The sequence below is a fragment of the Antedon mediterranea genome, chromosome 10, assembly GCF_964355755.1.
Source record: "Antedon mediterranea chromosome 10, ecAntMedi1.1, whole genome shotgun sequence".
Lineage (NCBI taxonomy): Eukaryota > Metazoa > Echinodermata > Crinoidea > Comatulida > Antedonidae > Antedon > Antedon mediterranea.
This window is the reverse complement of record NC_092679.1, coordinates 6,385,166-6,402,284: the sequence shown is the minus strand read 5'-3', so window position 1 is coordinate 6,402,284 and position 17,119 is coordinate 6,385,166. Positions and strand designations below refer to the sequence as shown.

At 33.3% G+C, this 17,119-nt stretch overlaps 1 protein-coding gene across 5 annotated transcripts in view; it reads right to left on the bottom strand.

The window, feature by feature from the left end:
- Positions 1-1,744: 1,744 nt before the first annotated feature.
- The window catches only part of LOC140060207 (uncharacterized), a 54,995-nt gene continuing 39,620 nt past the window's right edge, over positions 1,745-17,119 (bottom strand). For 3 of the 5 annotated variants that reach the window (XM_072106320.1, XM_072106322.1, XM_072106325.1), the window contains 21 exons: positions 16,936-17,100; positions 16,269-16,406; positions 15,855-15,980; positions 15,202-15,447; positions 14,513-14,638; positions 14,032-14,163; positions 13,617-13,742; positions 12,610-12,735; positions 12,276-12,401; positions 11,713-11,838; positions 11,046-11,171; positions 10,530-10,655; positions 10,163-10,291; positions 8,860-8,997; positions 8,205-8,336; positions 7,465-7,605; positions 6,328-6,450; positions 5,410-5,427; positions 4,185-4,373; positions 3,857-3,967; positions 1,745-3,481 (listed from right to left, as the gene is read on the bottom strand). In XM_072106320.1, coding sequence (XP_071962421.1) covers positions 3,285-3,481; positions 3,857-3,967; positions 4,185-4,373; positions 5,410-5,427; positions 6,328-6,450; positions 7,465-7,605; positions 8,205-8,336; positions 8,860-8,997; positions 10,163-10,291; positions 10,530-10,655; positions 11,046-11,171; positions 11,713-11,838; positions 12,276-12,401; positions 12,610-12,735; positions 13,617-13,742; positions 14,032-14,163; positions 14,513-14,638; positions 15,202-15,447; positions 15,855-15,980; positions 16,269-16,406; positions 16,936-17,100 — 2,867 coding nt within the window. In that variant the 3' untranslated portion in view covers positions 1,745-3,284. The remainder of the gene's footprint in view (positions 3,482-3,856; positions 3,968-4,184; positions 4,374-5,409; positions 5,428-6,327; positions 6,451-7,464; positions 7,606-8,204; positions 8,337-8,859; positions 8,998-10,162; positions 10,292-10,529; positions 10,656-11,045; positions 11,172-11,712; positions 11,839-12,275; positions 12,402-12,609; positions 12,736-13,616; positions 13,743-14,031; positions 14,164-14,512; positions 14,639-15,201; positions 15,448-15,854; positions 15,981-16,268; positions 16,407-16,935; positions 17,101-17,119) is intronic. The other 2 variants (XM_072106321.1, XM_072106323.1) reach the window with 2 other exon arrangements.

Here is a 17,119-nt window from a genome sequence, read left to right as displayed (position 1 = left end):
CGAATTATAAGTATTACTTTTAGTATATAAGTTTAATGTTTTATTGGTAAAGATACCTCAATCAATGCATTTGATTTTGGATTGGATCTCAAGCATTGTTATTATATGAAAAGTGCCAAATTTTTTTACAAATATTAATTAGCCAGATCCCTGTATACAACCCAGGCTAATGGTTTTAAAACTGTAGCAAAAGTGTGGTTATTTCGATAATTGATCAAATTTCGTCATAGTTAAGAGAATTTGGTGCTAAAAGGCTATTCTGGTTTTCACATACCGTAATTCACTTATTAACAAGTTGACTGAACTTGTGATATTATTACTATTGTTAGTAAGTAACAATACGAAGTTCAGTAAAAGCCACTTAACATTCTTGTTGTAGGTGAAATCCACAGAACCAGTTACAAAGAACACATACAGTAATCACTGATCAGTGTAGCATTCAAATCATATTTTAAAACGTTTGTGGCTTTGATACAATATACAATGTGTAATCTACAACTGATTTAGTAAAAGGTTTTAGACGCTTATATTTGGACAAAAGAATTACAGTTTAAAAATTTCATTTGATTAAAATTATTAAATTATTTTGTAATAAAACATATATTTGCAAATAATTGTTGTTATTGTCATACTATAGAATCTAACTACAGTACCAGACTCTGAAATAATATATAAAGCTCAAACTTTATGTGACAAATGTGATGTGCCCGTATATGAACCTGATGATGTCATTAGTATCAGTACCATTTTTGGGCACATCACACTCGTTTTGTCAAACTAGTTTGATAGTGTAGACCGACTATTAGGCCAGCCTAACAAGTGTATTGGCAGGGGTGACTGGTCTATTTCTGTTTCAGAGTGCCAAAATAAACCGATTATTTAAACAATTTAATTTTTATATTGACTGCATTTCTGCTCCAAAATAACCGTTTAAATCAGTGGGTGGTCGTTCACAAAAATGGTTAGAATTACTCAAAATGCAATTGGTCCTGGTGGTTAATCCAAACGTTACTGCTGTGTAGTTGACTCAAAATCAGCAGCTGTCAATCAAATAACCGTTATTTCGTGTTGCAGCTAAAAATTTCTCAGCGATAACTGGTTAATGGCGTTCTCAAACCGAATTGAATGGGTGTTTTTAACCGGTTATTTTGCGCTGCCTTTTAACCGGTTACCACAAAATTTTCCTGTTTTTGCTCCCAAGAAAATGAAGTCAATTTATTCACACCATTTTTAACCGGTTATTTTTATGCAGCAGAAACAGGCCCTCAGGTACTACCTTCAACAATGTTGAGCTGTCCAGTATTCTCTTGTGATAACATATGCATACCTACATTTTAGAACTGTCCATTGTGGTAACACCGCTCAATAATTAAACATCTGTGTAGATCCACATATCACAACATTCCAACATACAGTATATATTGCATGCAACAGCTTACAATATGTTTGAAAAAGTCAACCACATGCAAACCTGAATAACGAAAACCATAATTATATAGACTTTTTATTTTACTAAAGGCAAAAAATAAAACAAAAATTACAAATAAAAAGGCAAAGAATAGAAATTTAAAATGAAAAACACTATTCTACTGCAGTGCAGTTACTATACATTTTTCTAAACTAAAATTCTGCCTGGATATGGTAATGATATGCCCAAATATAGTAGTGATATGACATCTTATTTTTGTCACATACACTTTGATAGTGTAGACAAAATTTTTTTCTGAAGTTAGACCAATAAAAGATGAATTGAATTTATGATTTCAGTTAGTTCCAACGTATGTTTATCAAGCGGTCACTGTAATTATCTCTTACACATAGGCACAGCTGAATACAATTTAAAGACAAGCAGTATTATAGGTAAACTTTGTGTCACACATGTACCATAGGCTTTAAGCCTACATAACCATAACATGATACAGGCATCACATGTGTAAACACTGTGACACTGTATTATAGAATTTGCCTGTGGTACTACACAAATAATACTATACTGTATGTGGACCGGATACAGTACAGATAATCTGGTGAAACAAATTACTACAATAAACATCACACAACAACAAACATTTTACACAACTTTTTAAAGATAAAATTTGACACATTTATTGACACATATTTACATTGACTTTATAAGATGAATTCTTCAGAAAAACAGTAACTAATACTTTTAGTTTTTGTTAATAGATAATTTCATAACAAAACATAAAACTAATGAATATCATCTTTTGGGTGATTTAATAAGGAAGTGTATTATGCATTAGATGGGGCTGCTCCAATAAAACATCCATTCATAGAAGTACACCGACACAAAAGTCAAAATGTTGATCGGTTGAGATGTGAAGTAGTATATGTAGTCTAGGTTATAGATCTAAATTTTCATACGTATAATACATGAGCTCGTATTTAGACAAAAATCGAAAACGCCAACTGGAATAGTGTTGAAATTGGTGTAATGTATTATAAGATTATAGGTAAACACAAAATATTTGGTTCTCAGGCGTAAGCCCACCCCAATAATTAAGGAGGGTGGGCTTATCTGAGATAGTATGGCAGTAAGTGTGTTACAGTGTATATACCCAAGGTCTGGGACACAGCAAAAACAAATCCTTAATATTTAAAATAAATTAATTTAAAACTTTGCATATAGTAAACTAATATAATATTTTGTTCTTATAATATAAAATCTATAAAAATTTATTTTAATTAATTTATACTCTTCTGTTTTTCATAAAATGCCATTTAACAGTGGTAATAATTTCAGGCAAAAAAAATTATTTCATTTTTGCTATGGGGGGGGGGGGGGACTTATTAAAGACTAAACTCTCCTCATCCTGTTTTTGAATTGTTATGGAACTAGATCCCTATTCGGCAAGCATAAACTGAAACCTAGCCTTGTCCGAGTTCTTTTTTATCTTCATGCTGTAGTTCTCGGACAACCCCATTTAAAAAAAAGTATGTCAATGCAGTTTCATGTTTATCGATGCAGAATGGGGACCTATAAATAAATATTATACACTTTGATTTCAAGGTCATAAAAAACTGCAGATTACAATGGAGCTAGACTGAAGTTTAAATATCTAAGCCAGCTGAGAAGGTTAGAATCTACTAGCTGTAGGCTTGGACTTTCCATTGCAGTGGTCTAACTTCTAGTTTTCAGCCCTTATTGCAATCTGCCCCACAATTATCTTTTAGTTTTAATTTAATGTTACCCATCACAACGATAATAATGTTGGTTGGATTGCTTAGCTAGGGTCATAATAAGCCAGTACTTATTTTACACTTCACTGCTTCCGGGGTCTGCATCGTTTCTTTTTATTTAATTTAAAGCCTGAGTTACAAAGGCAAGTGTAAGAGTTATCTTGGTTGATACATGTACCATTAGGGCAGATACTAGGATGGCGCTCACAGAATGTCAATGGCGCTGCAGCCTCAGTAACTGGTGGATATGTTGATACAATAATACTGGATGGATTTTCAGCTGTGATAAGAAAGAAAAAAATTGATTGAATATATTTATAATAATTTACAATTATATCCCCCATTTGTATGTAAAAAATTAAATTTAAACTCTATGTCGTCAACAATGGGAAAACTACGACTACAGCATAGGCTTTTATAAGTTTCACTCCAGTAAGACGAAGTAAAATACAGGAATGTCATTTACAACAATCTAACCAACAGAATAGTTGGCTTGTAATACTTTTCATGCAAATTTTAAAGGTAGATTAAACACAACATTTTTGTATTAAGGTATTATGGCAGAGTCCAGATTTGACCTCAGTGTCAGTTCACCAGTTTCTGTTCATTGAAAGTTAAATCACTGTTAAATAACTATGAACTTTGAACTACATACTTGTATATAACAATTCAGGTGCAGAATCTTTCCCAACTAAACCGGTTTGACCATAAAATTCTGCAATCTCGTCGATTCCACTCGGTAATCCACATATAATATTATAATTTACTGCATAAAAGGAAAAAGTGAATAATAATTAAACTATCCCCTCAACAGAAAAAAAGAAATCAAAACATAGGTGATATGCAGGTACAGCTCTTGAGCTAGCTTTGTGTATATAGTTATTTTGCTGTGAAATTGTTTCTGAAAATGTTATTTTTATTGTTGCAAGTTGAAGTTTTAAAGTTGATGACATTTGCCAAATGTCACTGAACTTTACACTCACTTGAACCTTTTTTCGGGCAAACATCACAATAAGTGACACCCCAACTGATGCCAGACCCGCAACAGCACTCTGTGTAGGTCTGTGAAGAAGCCTGTAAACCATTACAATTGCTGGAAGACCAACAGGTTGCTCTACGTTCCTCATGGGTGGCGCCATTCATACCGGGACCACCTGGCTGCCAGATAAATTCTGAAATGTTACAAAATAGAGTATTCTTAAACACGAAGATTAATAACATTTAAGAACTTCAGATAGGTCATTTTGTAATCAATGTTACTGTAGAAAACAAAGACACATGTTTTCACCTATAAAATGACAAAATAAATAGTTAAATGCAATCAAAAACCCATTGACTGGCAGCCGGCCATTTGGACTATTTTTGGTTTTAAATTACAGTTTTTTTGAAGTAAATAATTATTTTTTGATCCAATTTTTGTGAAGTAAATAACTATTATGACATTAAAAAGGCATATTCAACAAAAAAATGTTCAACAAAAATTCAGTGGGACAATGTGCCTTCAATTTGTTGTTATTTTAAGAAAGGTTCTGTGTAAATAGGCTCGACTCTTAACAATAATTAATTACGATTGTCATTGTTCAGTAGTAGACGTACTTGACCCATTTGCTTAACGGCTGCCAGGCATTTTATATTTTTATATGTTGCTTGTATCTTTAACATTATATTATTTTTTGCTGGTTGAATGCATAAACGAAACACAATGAATGTATACTATTTTGTATAGAGTATTTCCAGTTTTAGTAGTAGATGTACCTGACCCATTTGAGTGTACTTTGTTTAACCCCTGCCAGGCTATTTTTATATGTTATTTGTATCCTTTCTTTTTTCTTAACGTTATATTATTTTTGCTGGTTGAATGCATAAACGAAACACAATGAATGTGTATACTATTTTGTATAGAGTATTTCCAGTTTTAGTAGTAGCATAGAGATATTATCTCTATGGTAGTAGACATACCTGACCCATTTGAGTGTACTTTGTTTAACCATAGAGATATTATAATCTCTATGGTTTAACCCCTGCCAGGCTATTTTTATATGTTATTTGTATCCTCTCTTTTTTCCTAACGTTATATTATTTTTGCTGGTTGAATACATAAACGAAACAAAATGAATGTGTATACTATTTTGTATATACAGTATTTCCAATTTTCATATATTTTGAATCAATTTTTGTTTTCAGAAATTATTTTTAATAGTCACTTACCTGAATCATCATCTCCAACTACATGTAATGCATTAAATAAACGATAACAAATTTACAGAACAGGTTTTTAATTTAGAACAATTAAAAGCATTTAGAAAAAATGGATTATAATCATGCAGATGCGTATGAGAATGTTTGCAATTCTCTATGAAATGTTTGTAATTTTCGATGAAATGTTTACAATTCTCAAGAAATGCTTGTCATTCTCGATGAATTGATTGCAATTCTTGATGAAATGCTCGCAATTCTTGATGAAATACTTGCAATTCTTGATGAAATGCTTGCAATTCTCGATGAATTTATTGCAATTCTCGATGAAATGCTTGCAATTCTCGATGAAATGCGTGCAATTCTCGATGAAATGCTTGCAATTCTTGATGAAATGCAATTGCAATTCTCGATAAATTGATTGCAATTCTCGATGAATTGCTTGCAATTCTCGATGAAATGCTTGCAATTCTCAATGAAATGCTTGTAATTCTCGATGAATTGATTGCAATTCTTGACGAAATGCTGGCAATTCTCGATGAAATGCTTGCAATTTTCGATAAAAAAAATTGATGTAAGAAGAATTTGAATTCATACTCTGTATTTATTTCAATCTGAATATATACAGTATATTAGTTAACAAATTAATTTTGAATGATATGATAAATTATCAAGATAAGAATTGTTATGTTATCAAAATAATGTAATTAAGCCATTTAAATTTGTAATGAACATTTTTGTAAATGTGAAAATCTAAAAAATGTTATTACTGTATTCAGATGTCAATTTTGTCTTTATACCTCAAAACTAAACGTTATATTATAAATGGTGAAAATACTACTTTATTATTTCTTTCATTGCATTGTACTTTCAAATCAATTCACAAATTTCATAGGGATTTCTAATATATATTCACACTCAATACCTCACCTATGCACCGTCGTTGTGTACTATCCAATTGTAGAGGGGGTTCGCACTCACACCAGAAGGTACCGGGAGCATTGACACAGGTACCAAACTGGCAAACGTCTATGTCCTCACACTCATCCACATCTAAACAAATCATCTGGTTATTAAGTTTATGAAATATCATAATGTTATATTATATTATTTAAAATAGAACATACATGGTTTAGAAATGTATTGTCTTTAAAATAATCACCAAGTTATAATAAAAATATTGTTTAACCTTTCCTTTAAGATTTAAATTTTTACTTCCAATTTTGTAACCATAGCAGAACCGGGGTTGGCCGTAGTTTTAAAATATATTTTGTTCTTTGTTTGTTTCACAGAAAAGTGTTCCATTTGATCATACCCTGAATGGCTATTTTGAGAACATGAAACGAACGAGGTAATATATTATATATTCACACTACTGCCAACCTTTTAACAGGGGTCACCACTATTTAGGGATCACTTTGTTACGTTCTAAATATGTCCGTTTAATAGAGGTTGAATGTCACTGTATTTTCATCATTAACACTGTTATTTCATAGACAATACATTTAGATTTGAAGAAAAATTATATTATAATGAATAAGAAAACTATTTATTGATAAAAATGAAAAAGTATATTAATGTTTCATTCGGTTTCATTTCAAATGGCATTTAATTTGTTACATGGATAATGCTTCGGAAAAATGATACAAATTTGAAAACTACACATATATACCTCCTATTAAAGACCACTCCAGGATCTTTAATTGAAATATGCTGCGTTATGTTAGGTTAAAAACAAAAATGATATTAAGGCGAATTTAGACAGACGTTAAGGGGAAGATGCATGGACAGAATGTCCATTCACTGTGTAGGGTAAAATTATTATTATACAATAGGCCTAGAAGATGTGCTTACTGTCAATGCTGGAAATATCATTTTGATTGTGTATAGTACTCAGGATAGCAAAAGCTGAATAATTACATAAACAAGTTAAAGAGTGACAAAATGTAATAATACTGCTGTAGTAAAATAATGTTGAAATGGTCTCTCAGGCCTTATAAAAATGGGCTCAGATTGGAGAAAAAAATCGCAGATTAGATGGCCGATTAATTTGATTGAACGTTTTACCTTTGCATTCGTCGCCGACTTTTATAAAGCCTTCCCAGCAATCACATCTGTAACCATCAGGCAAGTCAAAACAAACACCATTCAAACACACACCTTGGATTTGACACTCATTCACACTGTCAGAAAGAGCTGCTGTTGAAGCTGTAAGAAATTATCAAGAGAGAGTAACATTTCAGAAACTTGTCTGGGCTGTTGCAATACTGCCATATTTGCCTTAAGGCCAATTTACACAGACGAGAGCTTGTCGCACGCAAAATCTGTATTTAATATAATAGATCTATTATCCTGAGCGGAAAACACCCGTCCGCTCTGCGTTGTGTGTAAATGGTCATAAGGAATAACATAGATTCTATATTTTTATTATCATTAATGCCCGTATGTGTAAATTACCCTTTAAGGATGCAAGAAATATATTAGGAGATACAGACTACTTTTATAAATTTTAACAAAACACAAGTTTAAAAAACTTTTTTTTGTCAAATGACTGGATAGCCCTCATCCACACAGCCTATGAGGAATAAAGCTGTCAAGAAAACCATGGGAAATAAGAGTAAATCTCTGTCTACACTATAAAACTACTGCAGTAGTGTGTGATGTGCCAAAATATGGTAGTGATATGACATCATTGTGTCCATATATGGGCTTATCACATTTTTTTGTCAAATAAAGTTTGTAGACAGAGCTTAACTTATTATAAACATTACTAGTAATTATAGTAAATTTTAAAATTTGTTACTTACATTTGCAAATATTTTCAGAACTTTGGAAGTAATATCCTGCAGGACATTCACAGATGTAATCTCTAACTCCACGATTGACACAAGTGCCGTTACCACATATCTCAGGAAATAATATACACGAATCAAGGTTTTCTGTAACAGAGAAAAATATTTACTGTATAGATAATTACAGAATACTAACGTTTTTTATTTATTTTTATTTCAACAATATTTTATAAGAGTGGTCCATCCAGCCGAAGCTGATCATTAGGGACCGTCACAAGAACAACTGAGACAAGTTTACCGCTAGATTTGTCCTCATTTTTATGCTCTGTATTATTAGTATGGCATTTGATGAAATAAATGTTTGTTGAAATTGAATTTGTTTTGATTAAAGGGTCTTTCACACCAGTACAGTTCTGGTCTGGCGCTGGCAAATCAAATCGATGCTTCGTTTTCACGCGGCAACGTGCATATCGATTAGCGCATAGCCATGTGGGGTATTATGAAAACGATTTGATGTGCGGAACAGTTGTGAAAGATCATTACGTTATGATTCTTAATTAGGAACCAACATTTTGAGGTAAAATCCATACACCTGATCCAGTGGTAAAAAACACAACTGGCAGCAGCACAAACATATGTGTATATAAATAATTTTACAGGTTATACTTACTAACACAGGTTCTTGAAGTGACATCATATTCCTGATCTAATGGACAGGTACATGTTATGAGGCCATCAGCAGCCGAGCATGTAGCACCAGCCCCACATGCGTCTGGTATCTGTGTGCAAGGATCATATGGCGTTTCCTCTGTCAAGAAAAATATATAGACAATGAACTTGTGGAGTTTGTGGCTTGGTGGTTATGATGCTTGGCTACCACTCCAAGGGTCCTGGGTTCAAGTCTCGTCACATGTCAGGATTTTTTCTAAGGACAAAATATTACAACTGCACTCCCAAAGACTTGTAATAAAACTTTGTTTATGTGGAGCATCTTGTGTACATTCTTGTGAACCTCTAAAGGTCCCTAATGATCAACAATTGCTGGATGGATCACCCTCATTTATTACGAAAAAAAAACAAAAAAAAAACTACAGGTATGTAGCTACAACCACACTCTCTGTCTACACTATCAAACTAGTTTGACAAACAAATTTGTGATACAGTATACACAAATATGGTAGTGATATGACATCATCATGTCCATATATGGGCACATCACATAGTCACATACAGTTTGATAGTGTAGACAGAGCATTATATTATTGCTAAGATTGCCTAGATACTGCAGTGCTGGTGACATGTTTGTTAATAATGGTGTCCCGTCTTTTGGGGAGTATCTATGAAAATCTGTCTTTTCATTGTTACAGAGAATGTCTGCTGGCAAAAATGCAATAGAATATATTCTATAATGTATTATTCTATAATGTATTATGGTACAGTATCATCATTTGAATTATCCAGGCTTTATTACAAAATGAGATGGTCTGATACCAGTGTCTCCACGAGCCCGTTGGGACGGAACAAATTTACACATGTAATGATCGCGTGTGGTGTAAATTTTGAGCTAAACTTGCTGTTTCAAAAATCCATCTCATGAGATTCAATTACACCTTAAACCACAAGCTGACCACAAGATAAGAAGCAATTTGACCTTAATAGTGTAAAGAGATGCATGAAATATTACTCTGCTGGGTAATTTTTGTTAGTTTACGAGTTTAAATTGTTCATCGTCCAAACGATCACTGATTACACATGTAAAGTTACACATGTAACTGATTTTACGTCCGAACACAGCCTAAAATGTCTTTATGTCTTTATAGTTGTTTTTTCTTATATGCTGCAACAGATTTTGTAACTATGAACATAAATAAAAAAAAAAGCAAGATTGAATTGAAATTATGTAACAGAGAATTTGTACTTGAGAAGTTCATAAATCAGAGATGTTACTTTCCTGAAATTAATCATAGACTTACCTTTACAGACTTCATCGTTAGGATCGTAGAAGGAATATTCTGGACAAAGACAACGATGACCAAATATGGTATCCTGACAAGTGGCATTACCACCACATAGGCCAACTATTTTATTACAAACACTGGATCCTAAAAACAAAGCACCGAGTATTATTTGAACTTACACTATCACTGAGATAAGTACTTATTAACAAAAACTGTGTAGGCCTAAGCAAAAATAAAATCGCAAATATTAAAAACATTGAGGAAACATTGTTAAAATGTACATATGATGTACTTGCTGCTACTCTTTAATAATTTTTATTTCTAACCAATCAATTTTTAAAATGTGATAAAAAGTCGTTAAAATTAAAACAACTATATTTACTTATGCATGATTTTGTGTCATAATCAAAATCATATCCAATGTTACAGCGACATTGATATCCGTCTACAAGGTCAACACACGTTCCATTCCCACAAACGTCTGGATACAAATAACATTCATTGGAAGCTGAAAGAAACCAAGTATAGTAACGCATAATTTTAAATTATAAACTCCTACTGTACATTTATTCTAAGCTGCTATACCATGGCATTTGTATTTATAATTCAATTTAATATTTTTTTCTTTAAATTGTAGCTAAGACCGACACGAAAACTAAAGTTAGCAATGAATAAAATATCTTTTTCAAAAGAAAAAGATATTATTATTTCTCCTACAGATAATTACATCAAAACATGCATAACAACACGTAACACTATATCAAACTTTATGTAACAAAAAAACATTTTTTGTCACATAAAGTTTGAGAGTGTAGATAAAGCTCATTATAGTATTTTCATGGATTATTCCATTTTACTTTAAGGGTGTGTATTATGTTTACAATAATATACTACATACCTAGACATACATTGGTGACAGTATCAAATTCATAATGTGCAGGACAGACGCACACTATTTTGCCATTGTCATCCAGACAAGTAGCATTTCCACATGTGTATGGGTACAGTTTACACATACCAATACCTGAACAATAAATAAAGTAAGTAAAACACAATCCTTCATGCATCTTAAAGCCCTTTCACATTGCCTAGTAAAACACTAAAGTTTACATCCAATATCAAATGCAGGTGTTGATGTTAACCCTTTCACTGCGGAGCATTATTCCCACCTCTGTGCAGATACCATCAAATCATTGTTTTGCTCATACCCGGTATTACCGTGTATACGTATTTCAACGACGTCTGTTTATACCCGGTAGTAACAAAGTGAAGGGATGTGTTAAGCTCTGCTTACACTATTAAACTAATTTGACAACAAAGTGTAATGTTCCCAAATATGCTAGCGATATTCCCAAATATGGTAGTGATATGACATCATCATGTATATATATGGCACAAAACATTTTCTTGTCAAATAAAGTTAGATAGTGTAGACAGAGCTTTAAACTCAGGAATTTTTTAGGCGATATGAAAGGGGTATTAGTTTGAAAAACACACACACACAAAGTCATGCATTTTTAAGATATATAAATGAATTAAAATTGTTTAGTAACTATTAAACTTACGTATACATCCTGGTAGCGTCTCGTCAAACTGATGCTGTGCCGGGCACGAACACTCGTAATGTGTTGGAGTATCTTGACAAGTTCCATTACCACAAATTCCAGGGAAAACTTGGCACTCGTTAGAGACTGAAATATAAAGAAATCGGTTATCAGGAACCAAATAACACTGTTGCAATGAATAAAGGTAGTCTCATATTAATTTTTGAAGATAGGGTAATGAGCTGTTAGGAGCTCATTTTACTAAGCCTCGACATTACGTGGTAGAATGGCCAGTTCCTTTTCGACTTATCCTCTCTAGTATTTTCAACCACATGCTCATTTTCAGCCAAGTTGAACCCGGGTCTGTCCTCTCGGCTACTACCCAACTCTGATGAATGATGCAATAAATGTTTTAGTATAATAATTTTTTTTATTTATTTTTTTAGCATAAAGTTAGTAAAAAAAAATCTAAAAAGGAAAACGCTATTTAATAATAGTATTTCAAAATTTTAGCTGTGAAAAAGGGGCAAGAAGTTTTTAATGCTGTGATGGAAAAGAAACAAAGCAAGACGGAAACAACTCACCGAGACATGATTTTAATTGAGCGTCAAATTCATAACCTTCTGGGCATGTGCAATCGATAATTCCTTGTAAATCTGTGCAGGTTGCGTTTCCACAGACTCCCTCTAACTTTCGACACTGGTCAATACCTACAGAAATAAACAGTGTAAAAGAAGTTTTAAAAAAAACAACTGAATTATGAAAAAAAAAAAATCGAGTAACTTTAGTGTGGCCAACCCATAGAGGGTGCTATTTTTGCAAAAATCACCCGAACATAGAGGGTGGTATTTCTGCCATAGATACTACAACGGTTATCGAGAAACTTCGTAGGTTTGAGGTAAATTCTTTCAAACTTACGTAAGCAGTTTTTAGAAAGAGATTCAAACTCAAATCCAGATGGACATACACATCGATGTCCTGATCTTAACAATACACATGTTCCATTACCACACATATCAGGGAATGCTGTACAAATAACAGCAACTGAAATACATAAAACATTCAAGAAAGTAATGTATCAAGATTATCATTATTATTGCAACTCTATCAAATATTTTCTCATTAGGTATGAACCAGGTAGAAGTGGTACCAGGTAGAAGTGGTACCAGGTAGAAGTGGTACCAGGTAGAAGTGGTACCAGGTAGAAGTGGTACCAGGTAGAAGTGGTACCAGGTAGAAGTGGTACCAGGTAGAAGTGGTACCAGGTAGAAGTGGTCCTAGGTCCTCCACTGATGTTACCAGGCCCTATGTTCTACGTGTCACTACCCACTCTGGTGATAAATACTTCTAAAAATATGGACAACTCGGGAATGACCTACCAACTAATATCTATCCAATCAACAATCAACTCAAAATTACATCTCCGAGTTTAATTTCCTGAATAGCCTGGTAACGTCTGTCTGTGGAGGATCTGGATTGTATTTTTTTGGGGTAAGTTTTCTTGTTTTGCTTTTAAAGTTGTTTTGCAAGTAAAGTAAAGCGTTATGGATAGAAATTAAATATCATAGAAATTAAATATCATAAATATTAATTATGTTCAACTGCAGTAGGACACTATAGAAATAATGTAGGTTTGATTTGAGACCAGAAGCATAAATGATGGTCAATTAGGCTAATAACTAAAACTAACTCATATTTTTTTGACAATCCTAGCCAGCAAGCGCAAGTTCCATTTCGGTGGAAAAAAGGAACCTCCTTTTGTAATAATCCAAAATGGACCTGGTTTTTGGTGTGATACAGTAGCTATCACAGGTTCTACATATTTTATCTTATCAATAAACTAAATACAACTAAAGATGTAAGAAGTTTTTCTTATCTGATTTGATTCATTTGATAATCTACAAATATTGTGTGATTGAACGAACCTTCACATGTCTTGCGAGTATGTTCAAATTTATATCCTTCTGCACAACGGCAAACAGGTCTACCGTATGACGTAACACAAGTACCGTTGCCGCAATCAACACCGAAACGAACACAAACATCATTACCTAATAAAAACAGGGAATGTTGAACATAATTAAAAAATAAAAGAACATATTTATACGCTTTCTCGGTAAAGCTCTGTCTACACTATCAAACTAGTTTGACAAAAAAAATGTGATGTGCCCAAATATGGTACCTGTAGAAGTATGCCAAAATATGGTAGTGATATGAAATCATCATGTCCATATATGGGCACATAACATTTTTTTGTCACATAAAGTTTGATATTGTAGACAAGGTTTAAGATTAAAGATTCTGCAGTGCAGTTTAGTGTTTAGTTATTGGCTAACTTACTCTGACAAGAACGTGTTGTTGCATTGAAGAAATAGTTTGTAGGACACAAGCATACATATCCTGGGCCTTCTTGGTAATTCTGACACGTTGCTGATCCACACACTTCTCTGTTTATTTTACAGAAATCAGTAGCTGCAGATATAATATAATTAAACACAGATATAAAATATATACACACATGTTAAATATAATTAAACAAATAAACTAAAAATCAATAATAAATATTTGTTTTTTTTTCTTGTTTTGTCCACAAAATTGGGTATCTGTGCGATTTCTATTGCTGCAGATATACTATAATTAAACACAGGTATAATATAATTAGTATGTATTAGTATAATATAATAAAACAAATAAACAAAACAGCAATAACATTTCTTGAATATTGAATCACATATCTCAAAATTGAGCAATTATAATATTAATATTTTCTGTTTACTATTAAACTAAGGCAATAATTGCAATGCTTTACATACATACATACCTTTGCAAGCCCTAAGTTGTTCATTAAATTCATAGAATTTGGGACAGTAGCACTTGTATTCACCCAGTCTGTTGACACATGTACCATTACCACAAATGTCTGCTTGTTCATTACATTCATTAATATCTACAAACACAAAAGATCATTTGTAATTGTTGATAGAATATACCATGCATGGTAATGAGGATGGTACTTGTTTAATAATAATAATATCCTGGATTTATATAGCGCCTATTGTTGTGAAACCTCTAAGCGCATTATTACTCCAGTCATTTTTTGGGGGCAAACACCTACGGAAACATATGCCCATGCAGCTAGTAATCAGCGCAAAGTTGTGTCTTGATCTAATTGGGTACCTATTTATACACCTGGGTGGAGAGAGGCAAATGTAAGTAAAGTATCTTGCCAAAGGATACAAGCAATGCAGCGAGAGTTGGATTCAAACTTCGATCTCATGATCAGTAATCAAACGTCCAACACACTGCGCACACGTTGTACGTTATTCTGTTTCTATCTGTAATTAATTTTCGACTTAAAACCTTACACCATTCAATCGTAAAGTTAGTAAGTAATATACATTACATGCAAATAATAGTAATAAGTTTCTTTGTGAATTGTTTTTCTTGATAAATTCTGTCTAAAACACAGGGTGTCTTAACTAGAAAACCACAGCAGCAAACTAGATATACCTTGACAAGAGCCCAGTACACTGCTATGCCTGTAGCCTTCTTGACACTGACACGTAGCAACGCCATTCGTTACTACGCATTCTCCATCTCCACATCGGTGATTAGCGCACAAGTCCACTGGTTTACACATGCGGCCTGCATTATCAAAGGCATAGTTGGGCGGACATTTACAGAAAAAACTTTTATCCGTGTTGATACATGTTCCATTTCCACAGATGCCGCGGTATTTAAAACACTCGTTTTCCTCTGAAAAAATAGAAATGAATTATTAATATTAATAGAAAAACAAATTTATAAAATCATTTACATTTAGAAAGAGATATTTGGATGCATTTTACAGAAGAGTGGCTTAAAACAATGTCCTTAATAATCTGAATCTGTGTTAGAAGGGTTTTTTATTCTGAGAAACTAAGATTTAGAATGGCAGCTATACTGTAAATTATGTGTGCTGGATGGTGGTGTATTGTGTATCCAATTCTTTTAGTTCTGAACTGGGCTTTCTGTGGGCAAAGTGCTGTACTGAAAAGGTCACCCAGTATAATAAATAAATGCCCATAGACATGTGGACAGTGACGAAAATAGTATGGACCATACCAGAGAGTTACAACTCCCTGGGACATGCAACATTTGATAAAAAATAAACATTTACTTACGTAAACACACCTTTTGCTTCATATCAAAGTAGTGCCTTCCCGGACAGGTGCACTTGTAGCTGAGGGGCGTGTCAACACACATACCGGTACCGCATATTGAAGGGAAGGTTTTGCACTCATCAACACCTGTGAAAAGCAGCATCGCAATTTTAATTACACTATGCAGATTAACAGTATCAAGGTCAATTTGTAGACGAGTGTTGACACTAACAAAAATATAGATGTGATTCCTTTATGACCATTTACACAAAGCATGGAGCGGACGTCAGGCGATTTTACATAGGACACACAGTTTTCCGCTGGCATTCCCGCTTTTCTGTGTAAATGTGCCGTTATTTTTAACAATACATTAAGGCAGTGTCCTATATCATCTAATTTTACAATCATTGGTGTTTATCTACGTATTTGACTTACCTCGTTCAGACATATATTTAGGATCACCAGCGAAAGCGCCACTGTCAATATAAATTGACTGGTCCGACGTAGACTGTCTTTCTGGGTTAACAACCGTCTTTCGACCACGCCCATTAGGACATATCTTTTTGAACTCCTCTGTAAATAAATAATAGCAGATAAGAGCAAACGTTTGTGATTGAGGGATAATATACTTTGAACCACTTTTTTCGTCTCTCCCAATTCCTTATGAAAGTAGACTGGGATAACAGTAAACATTGACATAAAGTTTGACATCTCGTAAAGATTGACACATGTCAAAAGGAAATCTAAGACGATAAGACGATAAGTAGATATGATGGCAAAGAAAGGTTGCAGATGTTTTTAGAAATATAACAAATAAAACGATATAAACCAGAGATGACTTTGAATTCCTGGGTGTATATCCTTATTCCCAATTCACTTGCGCATTCTCTGGGGTCATTGAATTTTAGTCCCACCTGTACTCATGCCTATATGTACATCTGTTCTTTCACCAACATGGGACAACAAAAAAAAGTTTCTCAGAATACGAAAAAAGAAGATGAAAGATAAAGAAATAGGATGGTCGTTAATAAAAAAGGGTGAAAATGCCAGCAAAAATAAATGAATGATTGAAAGGGTAATTTGTAATTGTGGCTTTCATTACCTGTATTTGAGAGAGGACAAAGCCAAAATTCGCAATCGTCACCCCAGCCAGTGCCGATAGTACAACAGCATTCCTGTCGTGTTGCATTATTACTGATAACTTGTTCACACAACTCCGCGTCAGTAATGTCGGCAAAACACATCTTGCGTTCCTCAGAGTCTAATGCTGTAAAATAGATAACGAT